We start from the raw sequence: 13,354 nt of genomic DNA, 5'->3' as shown, positions 1-13,354 counted from the left end.
TCTTCCATTCGTGTCCTTATCAGTACCACTATTTTTCCATACCTTTTTATCTTTCCCCCACATCAACAAGCCTTGTGAAGTGACTTGCTTGGTCCTTAAAAAATTATTCTTTTTGCTTGACTTGTTCTTCTGAACTAATTATGCAACCAAAATTGTGAACTTTTTACAGAAACTCAGATAAACTCATTTGATGGTGAAAACAACTTTCCTTCTGTTTCATTAACTGTGGTTAGTAAAGTACTGGAATAGCAATGTCACATTAACAAATTAATGAATGGGAAGAGACAAAATTTAAACAAATATTATGAAATGAAAAATTCATTTACTAGCCTAGCACGCACTCACCTAGTCACGTACTGTCTGGGCAGAGGAGGATTTATTGAGAGTTGTACAAATTTCACCGCCTTTCTCCCATTCTACTAATTTTCTTGGCCCCTATGAACTTGCTGCCCTGGGCTATAGGGCGCTAAGCTCTCCCCCGTAAATAGGACACTGTCTTCAGTAGCGGACATGCGGGTTTAAAATCTGAGTGTTTCAGAAAAAAAAATTGAGAAAACGGAAAAAATATCAGCAGAAAAAAAAAAAAACGCCGATCGAGTTGAATATTTCTGGAACTAATAGAGATATGAATTATTAGTGCAGTAGTCTCTCGCTAATCTGGCACATATCACACCAGGGTGTGCTGGGTTACCAAAATCACCGAATTACTGAAAATTGATTGCAAAGGCCCATTTTTAAATATAAACTTCTGCTCATAGACATGTTCTGATATGTTTTCCTCTTCTATGCTCGAAGAAAACCGGCCTAAAAACACCGAATTACTGCAGGGATTATTGAGAGTCTATCTTTATACGTAGTAATACGCGCCCCCCCCTCAAGCCGAAATTATAGTGTCATTTTTCAGGAAAAAACGTAATTCCTCCCCCTCCCCCCTGCGTAAGCTTATGGCAGTACGGGATGCTTTATTTGAAGAAAAATATGAGTTTCCGACGCAAAAAGTTTCATAAATCGGGTGTACAAAGCTTGAAATTTTTAATGTATTTTTTTTATTTTATCGTCTTGTTTGAATATTACAAGCGGTAAATGAAGTTAAAATCATCATTCGTGAATACAGACCTTTCATGAATGGGCAAAACCTTAATGTTTTTACTGTAGTGTTTCTTTCCATTTTAACAGAGGATACAAGTTTGGCGTGTTACAAAATTTTCTTTGATTTTTCTTTGAAATTTTCTTCTAAAATCGTTCACAGAAAGACAAATTAATTGTTTAGAACGTGAGTATTTGAAAGAAGAATGCTTGATGTTCCCTAAATCGCCAAGTCTTAAAAGCGTATTCGTGAACACAAAAAGTTGCTGAAGTGATCGGAGCTCGGCTGTAGACGCTTCAGTTTCCAGCAGTGGTTCCCAACCTTTTCAGTGCATACACGAAGGAGATCAAGGGTAAAAACTAGGCCTGGTCCGATTAATCGGGTCGGTTAATCGGAGAAAAATGCGATTGTTAATCGCAGTTAAAAATTTCAATTGAGTTCATCGAATCGATCAGTAAGATCAAAATTCAAGACTATTATAATAGCTTCGACCGAGTGGCCTTTATTTCTTAATCTATTTCTATATTTATTTACACCCGTTCAGTGGATAGATGTATGAAATGAATAGAATATTTTTTTTACAACATTAATCAATATTATATAGTTGCCAACACTACGTTTGCTATGGATGAATATCATTTGAAAATATTCGATTAATCGATTAAAGATTTTTGATTAACCTGTTAAAAATTTTAATCGATACCCAGCCCTATTAAAGACTAAACAAGGTACTGAGTGAATCGAGTAGAGTCCACAGAGGGCCTATCTAGGGGTTCCTCTGGATGGAAAAAAAGTCCCTTTGGTCAGGTCCAGTGCCGGGTGGCAAGTATTGAGCTGATATGAATAAAGTACGAGCCAACTGAGGGCTCCTCACGAATTGGCCGGCAAATAAATATAATATCAAACGAGACAAGAAGAAACTACAGAGAGCTCATCTGGGGGTCCCTCACTGATGTAAACGAAGCTGATTTGGCTGGTCCCACTGGTGACACGCTAAGTCTGAATAGATAAAACTATCCTGTGATGTACTGAAACCGAAACTGTCGTATCATGAACCCTACATGTGAGAAGGCAAAAGCTGCGCCGCGTAGGTTCAGCTTTTTTCCTGATAGCATGTATGTGGCCATTTAAAGTTTGAGCGGTCACATGCATTTTTCGCAAGCGCAGTGCGACTCGTTACGGGTAAGTGACTATCATTATGTGTCTGTAGTACTTAATTGATAACTGGTTTAGTTTATGTGTGTCGGGGTTTGGATTAATTTTTTTCCACAAGTATTCAAGGATCGTGTCTATTAAACGAGGTTTTGGGCATCCGAGGTAGCTCAGAATTGGTTTCTTCTGGTTTACCGAGATCCTTATTTTATTCATACTATTTAGCCTGATTGTTGTTAAAACGTCGCAAAGACAAACGTTTAATACTTTCACAGGGATCAAAAAGTTACATTAATAAAGAAAGTATCTACTTACTTTGAGATGAAAAGCTGGGAAAAATATTTATCGAATACATACGGATGTATTTTTGTTTGCGTATATTGTTTTGTCCGGTTCACTGTGAGCTTTAATTTTTATCAAGAAAAAGACAAGGAAGTTAGATTCTGGGAACATTTAAAAAATAATTCTTCATATGCTTTTGATATTCTGCTCTCTTTTCATCAGCAGAGTTTTCATTCATTTGTACAATTGCACTTTATGCTGTTAATATAATTTTTTTAGCTGGTAATGTGCATCAGAATTCCTCTCAATGTTTATAAATATAACACATTATTTAGTCTGCCCCTCAAATTTTTTTTGTTTTTTGCGTACGATATTTTTTGTGAGGGTAGCCGGAACAAATATCCGAATTTATTGTCAAAAACAGTTATTCATTAATTGTAACACTAGTTGCCACAAACAATTTTTTAAATAAGTATGTTGCTTGTGGAAAAATACAAAGTTTTCATTAATATAAATTTTAATTTAGTTTAATTTATTCAATTTTTTTACCTTCAATTTTTTACTCTAACTTTAATTTTCAATCAATTTAAATTTTAAATTTAAAGTTTTAAATAATTTTAATTTTTAATGAATTTTTGAAAAATATATTAATTTTTAGCGGTTGGGCCTTCATTGATCGAAACCTTCACTGTAAAAAATTACCCCCCAACACATCACCCTGGATCCGCGCCTGGTTACAACATGGTAATGTTCACCTAATTTTAAATGAAGTATGTAATAAATGCTTGGTTTGTCTTGAAGATACAGTGCTATCTTTAGGACGCCAATGCCTACAGCAGTATGGCTTACCTAATCCACACACACAACACACACACACAGCAAGATGTGAAGCAGTCTTACAAAATAGAAACTACCTCAGGGAAATCAGTTACGACCCAAATATTTTAGCACGTGTTGCAGCCGCTAAGGGAAATTCGTTAAACGATGAACAGTACTACGTTTATGACCTAATTTTAGAAAGCATTGAAAAAAGCACTGGTCAAACATTTTTCTTAGACGCTCCTGGGGGCACCGGTAAGACATTTGTCATAATCTTTTACTGGCCAGAATACGAAAAGATCGTAAGATAGCCTTGGCTATTGCCTCTTCAGGCATTGCTGCTACCTTGCTGGAAGGAGGTAAAACAACGTACCCTGCTTTCAAACTGCCCTTGAACCTAATGCTAGCAGAATCACCTATGTGTAATATTTCTAAACAGAGTAACATGTCGCAAGTTTTTAAAGATTGTGAGCTAATCTAATAGTTTGAGATGAATGCACAATGGCGAATTCGAGGCTCTCAGTCGAGCATTAAAAGATATAACACTATGCTGTTGGCTGGAGATTTACGGCAAACATTACCCGTTATACTTCGGGGTACACGGGCAGACGAAGTAAAATCGTGCTTAAAGACTTCATATTTGGGGCCACATATAATGACTACTTTACCGCACGCACTCAGGTTATACATCGCCATACGGCAATTTCCAATCAGTGGAGCTGGGTGGGAAATGAAGGCCCCATCCATCGGTGGTCGTCCCAGGTTCGGTGGGTAAAGAAATTGCTTCGGACGTACTATGACCGGATTCGAACCCATGGACCTTGATGGTAACCTTCATAGTGGAAGACGAGCATCTTACCACTGCGCCACTCGGGCACTGACACACCCGAGCTGTGTGTTAGCGCTCGCTAATGGCTGGCATCGACTTGAGAGGACTCTGGCAGTTTCATGTCGCATGTTCCAGAGTTTCCGGACTCTGCCAGTGCCAGTAGCCTGGTCATCTTGGCCACAAAATTCAATACGACAAATGTGCTTTACAAAGAAGTACTGGTAAACTTCTAAACAAAACTAAATGAAATTAAATTTTTTGGTATGTTTTATGCCTTAGGAATTTTTTAAAATTTAATCCCTTAAGGGGTCATAGCTGCAAAGGGTTCAAGGGTTATATGAGGCAGCATCGGCGAGTTGAAACTATATATACGGTGAACTGGTTGTGAATTAGGAGCGCAAGTTCTTATAACCGTCTCATTTGCATATTTCCACCGAAGTCGCTCGTACCAGCGCCACCTATCGGCTGTTTTTTAGCTGTTTTTTTCCTGTCTTAAAAAAATTCCCGTGACCTAGTGATGCTAACCCTGCAAAGCGTTTTTTATTTCGGTTATTTTTCCGGTTTTTATGAATTTTTAAAGTTTCTGAGGACTTTTTGCCCACCCTGTATATAAAGTAAAATGTCCTGAGTGATTTATCATCGCCCAGGCAAAACAACTCAGGCAATAAATATCAAATTTGGTCAATAGTTTTGATTTATGACGTAAAGCCTAAGCAAGAAGGGTTTTTCGAAATTAGACCCCTAAGGGGATCATAAGGGGGTTCAAAGGTAACAAAGGAAATCACGCAAAGCCGAAACCACTGAAGCTGAATTCATGAAATTTGTTCAGAAGTTTTACTCCATGACATAAAGACTAAGCAAGAAGGGGTTTTTCGAAATTCGTCCCCTAAGGGTGTGGCATAAGGGGGTTCAAAGGTATCATAGAGAAATCACGCCGAACGAAAACCTCTGAATTTATTCATTTGGTCAGAAGTTTTGTTTCATGAAATTTGGTCAGAAGTTTTGTTTCATGAAATTTGGTCAGAAGTTTTGTTTCATGAAATTTGGTCAGAATTTTTGTTTCATGAAATTTGGTCAGAAGTTTTGTTTCATGAAATTTGGTCAGAAGTTTTGTTCAGTTTTCTGTTTTAACGTCAAATCGTTTAAAAAAACATCATAAACAACAGATATTGGCTGTAGCGATAATACTGCCGTCACAGGAAACTGGTTTAATGAGCCCCTTATAATTAAAATAATGGTGTGTTATAAAATCAGTCGTATACAAGAATTAATATGCAACAAATATCGCGTATAAATAATGAGTCAATGATAATTGCTGTCTAGATTATTTATTGACTTATAATTATATATTCATATCAGCAGATAACAAGATTTCAGGATGATATTTAGATTGCATAACATGATAGAAGATACGGAAAAAAAGAGTTTTTGAAATTGAAAAGTTGAAAAGTACAATTATAGAAAGCCATTGGGTGGGAAGTAAAATATGAGGGCCATTTGCTGGAACTCTAATTCACTAGTTGAAGTCTCTGTTTTTCTTAGCGTTTGCTTCGAATCTTTTTAAGTGCTGCTGTAACAATGCATAAGTCGCCCTTCAATTCACTCACCAGATTCGCTATTTTCTTGGTGTTGCTCAGTATTTCAACTGTCTGGGTATACGGATTATAACGTAGTCCAAAAGGTCTCTTGATTGTGCAGGCAAACTCTCTAGAGCAAGAACAAAAATAGCTCAAATTATCAAAATAAGATTTTGTCATGCCCCTCATGCATGAAGTTTCTTTTTGTTTGTGATCGACTCCTTCATATTCACAAATAGGGAAGTATATACCCCCCCCAAGTCTGTGTTTTCGCCGCTTCAAGGAGCTGAATGACTTTTTATAAATTAGGCTTTCTTTTTTTGAAGAAAAGGTTTACCCTCTTTACGATCGCGAGCGTAATATTACTTCCATACACCAGTGGAATAAATTAGAACAAGTTCTCCGTGTTTTCTTTCCCCTCTCTGCACTATCGCGAAGCTTTATAGCAACATTATTATCCGATTGTCTATTATCTACGGAAGTTGCTCTTTTTCTTTTCCTCCTTTCTTTATAATGTACCTTTCTACTATATATATGTAGGAGCGAAAGGGTACAGGTAGGGTGAAGGAGAAAAGAGGACTCCAAAAAAACTCTCTCATATCTATATTACCTATTATACTTTTTACTTTTATTTCCCTTTTTTTTATTCCTCCCTTTTTCAAACGTGTGGTTTGGTTAGGACAAGGCTACCATATTTATCACCAATTCGTTAAATAGAGATAATCTAACTTTCTTGCCGAAACCTTGTACGTGACGTGGTTAATTGAAAAATAGACACCCAGACGACATGGGTTTAGAGTTTAGAGGGTTGCCGCTCAGTTGCGAAAAATTGGCGAGAGATCACCACTATTTCATGCCGAACGTATTGTTGAAACCAGATGCCACCGGTTTGAAATGATTTTCGTCGTATCTGAGGACGCACGTAACCCAGCGCTTGGTGAGTAAATACCTCTGAAGACCGCCAAGGTGTGGCATTGTCGAGCTTGGTTACGTGTGCCCTGAAATACGGCGAAGGCCATTTCAAACCATTGGCATCCGGTTTCAAGAATATTTTTGGCATGAAACGGTGGTGATCTCTCGCCAGTTTTTGGTAATTGAGCAGAGCAACCCTCTAAACTCGTGTCATCTGTCTTTCTGGGTGTTTGTTTTCACAATAGAACCTTTTCTTTCGAAAAGAATGCCTGATTCAAAAAGTCATTCAGTTCCTTGAAGCAGCGAAAACATTTATGGGAAGAAAAACATTATGGGAAGAAAAACATTATGGGAGATGGAAACATTTATGAGATTTATGGGAAATATAGTATATACTTCTCTATTTTGGGAATATGAAGGAGTCGATCACAAATGAAAACCAATCAAAAATAAAAAAGAACTTCATGCCAGACTTTTAGGTATCGGAAAAATTAGCGCGAGTTGAATTTGGCCATGAAAAATACAGATGCCTGCACTGAGTATGAAAATAAATATATTAACGGCTTTTATTAGAAAATAATAGTACATATATAAAAAGTGGATATTACTGACATTTAACTTGAATATTTTAATCGTAGTTCTCAACCCTCTCAGCGGATTTGACGAAATATCTCACCTCCTTAAATCCTCTTATTTTAGCATTGAAAAATCCAGGTATATTGTAATGCTTATTTTCTTAATCGAACACTTTACCCTATAGTCTTTAGTTTGCACCTGCTGAAAATTGGAACAAAGCAGGGCCGTTTTAAGAGCATCATGTGCCCCCGAGCCATGTGGTTTTTCTGAGGCTCTATGTGGTAGATTCTAGAAAACTTTTAATCAGATCTCATTTTTGTGAAGCCCCTTTTCTCTTGAGGCCCCCGGGCCGTGCCCGGGTGGGCCCATGCGTTAAGACGGCACTGGAAGAAAACCTACTTCATTAAAAAAACGATATGACATTTCACAAGAGGTTCAGTGAGATATTCCTACTATGTTGCGAAAAGGGTTAATAAGGAATTTCTGCAGTTTACTTAACGTATGTATAAATAATCACATTTTCAAGCATTTTCCAAATTTTCATGAGATTAATTTTTAAACGCAACTTGTCCGTCATACTGCAATGGATTTTTTCTTCTAAAATCATATGGATATTACCATTTGTGGTGATGGTTAAAAATTAAAAATTTTAAAATATATTATACATGTGGTAAGAGTATTCCATCTTAAATGCAAAAGCGTTGAATACGTAGATTCAAAGTGTTGAAAAAAAATTGAGTTCAGACACTGAAATGAAGAGCATTTTATTTTCTAATTTCATGATCCAAACGTAGAGATATCGCTTAAAATGTTATCAAGAGTTAATTATGAAATTCATAATAATGACAGAAAATGTGACAAAAAATTTATCCGTTTATACCTCATTTTTTCTTTTGCTTCCTCAAAGCTGTCCGTGTAAAAGTATACGTCTTGAAACGTTGTTATTAACGGCTCCTGTTTACACGCTCTCTCGGGTTCAAAGGGCAAGACACAAGCAGTTGTTGACAGTGAATGCTATAGAGAGAAAACAACAATAAATACAAATTGTATTTGAAACCAAAAGCAAAAACTTCTCAATTCTAAATATACATTCGATATGAATATATTTTTTACTTGTAATTCAGCAACAGAAGATAGCAACCCAGCACCGTAAACTCTCATCTCTCCTCCTTGTTTACATAGGCCAAACTCGACAGTGAAGAAATAGCACTAAGTGAAATAGTAAGAAAGATAAATGTGTGTGTGTGGTGTGCAAGAATTGTTCATTCTTGGACAAAAAGTGACTTCATTACAGTTCCGATTATAGTTGAATTCAAGAACAAGATCAGGATGTTTCACAGCTCAATCAAATTTTCTGAATATTATTGTTTTCATTAAACCGACAAAAAAGTTTTTTTCCCTTCACATCAGTCTCAAATATTTCACTAAGCTTCAAGGAGTTTTCAACCCTATTTAAATCATGAGCATCATTTATGCTCAGCATCAGAAGAGGAGTACTGATATGGCAACTCTGACACACGTTTAAGCTGACACGAACAAAATGGGAGTTTTTCTTTTGGATGGCTCATAATTGGGTTATCAATCGAGGACTCGCGAGCACGAAATAAAGCACGAGCATCGAGCTCTCTTGCGTACTTCAACGAGCAGCAGGTTGAAGATGCCTGCACTCTCTTTGACAAACATGCAAAACTCTTTTCTCTTTCTTATTAAACCTACATCCTCCCTGCGCTTTCCTACGCTTCAAATATTTGAGATTTTATAATTCCCTTAACGTCGATGAACTCGAATCTTTATGTAATGAATTCACTTGCTTCAGCCGTGCGATATTAAATAAATAGGTGAATTGATGTGAATTTTATTCCCAGAAAAGTGCAACCCTGTCTTATGGTTGGGACAACTGCAAACGACTTTTCAAGCATTTTGGTTTAAAATTAGGAATTTTTTCATTGAAATAAGTTTGTAACTTGCCGATTTCACTTAAAGAGTTCACTGCAGTCGCACACACAAGTGGACAAAAATTTAGATTCATCTTCAAGAACTCATCTAAATATTGTTTAGATTCGTCCAAAAAAGTAGACTGGTCTTCAAAAATCAAAGCAAATAAATTCTACTCACAGTAGCCAGTTTATCTACTTCTTCATCCGAGGCTCCCAGAGAGGCTAAGCCGAGTTCTTGAGAAAACTGAGCAAAACTTTGGTCAGCCAGAAGTGGAACATGCCCAAGAAGTTCATGGCAACAGTCACTAATAAATACATACTCACAAATATCAATACAGTTTCACTGTACTTATCGCAGTAATACAACAATTTGTGATGCTTTAATTTTAAAAATTGAACTATAGAGTGAATTCTGAGAAATATACACTTATAGTTACAATATAAATCTCTTTTTGAAACTAAAAAATGAATAAAATTTGAAGAAAAAAATATCTCTATAGCGCAAAATTAGAACTGCGTGCTACATAACTGGCGTGAGAAATTATATTAATTATTATTGCTAATTTAAACTTACGGTTCAGGAGTGTAAAATGGATCCGAGCTATGACGTATATACTGAGTGCAGTGAAACACCCGGAAAGCTAATCCAGCCAAAAAATCCCGAGATGACAAATATCCTGCAACAGGCCGCAATTGGAAACCAGTTCTTTCTAAGCGAAAAGAAAAATAAATGGCGAAACATACCTGTTCAAAATGGAACGATGCCGGAATAACGTAAATATGGTTCCACACCAGCAGCGCTAAGCCACTTCGAGCCGCTCAAAAACCGGTTTTTGAGGTACGGCTGAAGTGATTTCAGAACCGTCAAAAACCAGTTTTGGCGCGGCGTAATATCGCGTAGCGCGGCGTGTCTGGATCCGGCTTAAGGCTTCATATACGAAAGATTGATATATTCAACAATCACACGTTCACTAAATGATTACAGGCAACAGGGACTTACGTTTCAGAAATTTACTGACATCCTCCAGTTGTGGAACATTGTCCTCCCTAAAGCGATATCAAATATCGTAAAAATAATTATTGCACTATAAAACGGAAATTACAAACAACTAATATAAATATCCGTAGTTGTTCGGGAAAAGTGTGGTAAATGCAGATAGTATTATAGTTACAGTACATATAGCAGTGTATTATTCTATAAGCATATATGAACATCTTTCAAGATTCAAAATAGTAAAATAATCGTCACCGAGACTTCAGTGAATTGTGAGAGTAGTACACTTTTACTGACTATTCACGGAAGCGGAGAAGGGGACAGATTTAATTAAGGAGGTGCTTGAGAACTTTTTCGTTCACTTTAATGCACAGTGCGCGCCTCTGCTATTTCGTAGGCTATATAAATTCTATATACAGTTGAACCCCGTTATAGCAAATTTGGTTCATAACGATTTTGTGGATGTAACGAACAAAATTTTTGGTCTCTTCTCATAAGATGATAGGATATCTTATTAGATAGAATTAACCAAACTTTCAGTTCCTTGAGTTTAATTATAATAAGACTGTATTAACACTTTTTATTATACGGATTATCTCAGTGACTTAGTGCGGTAAAAGATAAATTTATGCCCATTGAGGATCTCCAACCCCTCTGAATTCCGTTCCCCTCCAAAGTAACTGACCTTACGGACCGCTCCCGTCGGGCCAACTTGATTTTCGTGGCATCCCGGAGGAAGCCTCGGACATCGAACCCACATCTGCTTTTGAGTCAAAAATAATTAATTAAATGCTGCTCCGATCTTCTGCAACTTGAAATTTTCATCTCCGATATCGACCGTTGCCACAGAATTGGCTCTAAAAGAAATCCCGGTTCCATACTTTCAATAAATTCAAAACTAAAACTGAAATTCTTAAAAACGCATTTAAATTAAAAAAAACAGTAGTATATCAATCTCCGTTAAAATCAAAAGTTAAACTTTTTCATAACTTTGCCCTTGTCAACAACATCAAATACACTTCGGATCCCTACATTAATGATATTATCCCGTTTTCCCAAACCCCTTCCACTATTACCCCACCCTTTGATCTTCCTCTGTCTTCGTCCATTACATCTTTAGTCCCCTACCCAGGAACCGTCTCTCCTTAAGTTCCCGTGTATCACTCCAAGATAATTCCTTCAAAATTGGAATTCTTTCGAAACCATCCTGGTAACCCATAATCCCAATTTCTTAGCTGTTACAGAAACATGGTTACATAATAATATCAGCAAAATAGAATTTTTACCACCAAATTTCTCTGCTTTTCGAAAAGATAGAAATACCCGTGGGGGATGTTACCCTTGTCTTTAGCCCTTCTGTCCCCTTTATGGATTCCAATATTGAAATTGTCGGTGCCGAATGGCATCATCCCAACTGCACTCCCATTGCAATTTTTCCCTTTACATACCCCGCCTCGGACCTGCTTCATAGAACTTGAAACAATTCTGGACCGATTTTATAGTTCACACCTTTTAATTATAGCTGGCGATCGGAATTGACCTGGTATAGACTGGCATAAAATGCAGTCCCTCTCGGGAAACCACAGCATTAACAATAGAGTTCTTGACATTTTCCTCAAATTCAACCTCGTCCAAACTATCTTGGAACCCCTACTAGAATATCCAATCTCTCAATCTCTACTTTAGACCTAATAGCTGTTAACATTATTTCCGAATGGTGCTCAACCTGGCAGTTGCTTCTCAACTCCTCAAAAACAGTTTTCATGAAAGCTACAGGTAAAACAATTGACCTCGATTTCCCTTATATTCAATCGACAATTTTATATCTCTGAGGTTTCCCATTATAAATAGCTGGGAGTTATAATCTCTGCCGACCTCCGCCGGAATCTTCACGTTGATTATATTTCTCGTAAATGTCTCCAGAAACTTCGTCGTAACCCGAAAAACTCCACCCGTTATGTCCGTCCCCTGTGCTTCCAGACATATATCATCCCTGTTCTCAGTGACGTATTTACAAGAGGGCTATAGCCCAGGGTGGCAAGCTCAGTGGGGCGGCAAATTTGAAGAATGAGTGACTAAGAAAACTAGTAGAATGAGAGAAGGGAGACCAAATTTGTATAACCCTTATTAAATCTCCCTCTGCCCAGACAGCAAGGGACTAGGCCAACGAGTGACCTATAAAGCAATGTCAGTGAACGACCAGAAAAGTTACGTAGAGCGTGTGCAAGCATGCTAGTGACAAAAACACTGTGCAAGCATGTGATTTGGGTTTGAGAGTATGGGCATTGGTGTGACCAAAAGAGTGACTTAGAGCACGAGCAAGCATGTGAATGGCCAAAAGAGTGTCCTATAAAGCAAGGAACCATGTCAGTGAGTGACCAAGAAAGTGACCAAAAACATCGCCATCATTTCTGGAAAAAGAAAAAACATCGCCTCTCTCTTTCTGTTATTGGACTTTGAACAAATGCTGACTCCGCCCACTGGCAGCTGATCGACAGGTTGCGGGGAATGGAAACATGTTCGACTGTGAAAGCAACTTCAACGCAGTAGCTGCGCTCGTCATTGCCGCAATGAGAGAGTTTCAAGGAGGGGAGATATTTTGGGATTGCCAAAGTGAAAGGCATCAAGTTAGGCGGTATATCTCGTCATCGCCGCTGTGAGGGTTAATGATTTAAAAAAAAAATTATTACAATAATAAAACTTATTTACCTTTAGGAGCAGCAATAATATTTTATCCAATATATCTTTGCCCCTTAATTATGTATATATGTTACCGCCAAAGACCAAAATTGGCCAATTCGCGACGAGGCCGGCCACTTCACGAATTGGTCAATTTCTTTTAATATTGACCCGGCCAATGTCCAAAATTCTGACATCGGCCGGCCAGTTCGCGAAGTGGCCGGTGATCCCTGGCCAAAGTCGATAACAAGGGACATGATTCGGGATGATTGTAAAATTGGCGTATTTTTTCGTGATAATTATGTCCACGTTAGTTATGGCAACCCATCAAACCGTAATCACGATGCGGTAATCATTCCCCCCCCCCCCAAAAATTTGCAGAAAAACTACATATGTTTATATAATTACTTTTATAGTTTTTCTCTCAAATTTCACCTTTTTTTTCTCTCGTCACATGGAGCTAATCCAATACAGTTGCTATACATAGACATGTATCACTCGGTGGCGATT

The 13,354-nt window shown here is 37.5% G+C and overlaps 1 protein-coding gene across 1 annotated transcript in view; it reads right to left on the bottom strand.

Moving 5' to 3' along the window:
• Window positions 1-5,528: 5,528 nt before the first annotated feature.
• LOC149072870 (tryptophan 5-hydroxylase 1-like) overlaps window positions 5,529-13,354 on the bottom strand; it is a 78,822-nt gene continuing 70,996 nt past the window's right edge. Inside the window, exons 9-14 of the mRNA XM_089247013.1 lie at window positions 10,172-10,218; window positions 9,746-9,881; window positions 9,350-9,476; window positions 8,348-8,443; window positions 8,115-8,248; window positions 5,529-5,876 (exon numbers count right to left, since the gene is read on the bottom strand). Of these exons, the coding sequence (XP_089103139.1) occupies window positions 5,708-5,876; window positions 8,115-8,248; window positions 8,348-8,443; window positions 9,350-9,476; window positions 9,746-9,881; window positions 10,172-10,218 (709 nt within the window). The 3' untranslated portion in view covers window positions 5,529-5,707. The remainder of the gene's footprint in view (window positions 5,877-8,114; window positions 8,249-8,347; window positions 8,444-9,349; window positions 9,477-9,745; window positions 9,882-10,171; window positions 10,219-13,354) is intronic.

The sequence above is a fragment of the Pholcus phalangioides genome, unplaced genomic scaffold, assembly GCF_987345545.1.
Source record: "Pholcus phalangioides strain wild (caught in Gottingen) unplaced genomic scaffold, Ppha-v1.0 ptg000017l_1, whole genome shotgun sequence".
NCBI lineage: Eukaryota > Metazoa > Arthropoda > Arachnida > Araneae > Pholcidae > Pholcus > Pholcus phalangioides.
Note: the sequence above shows the minus strand (reverse complement) of the source record. Positions and strands in the feature narration are given on the sequence as shown.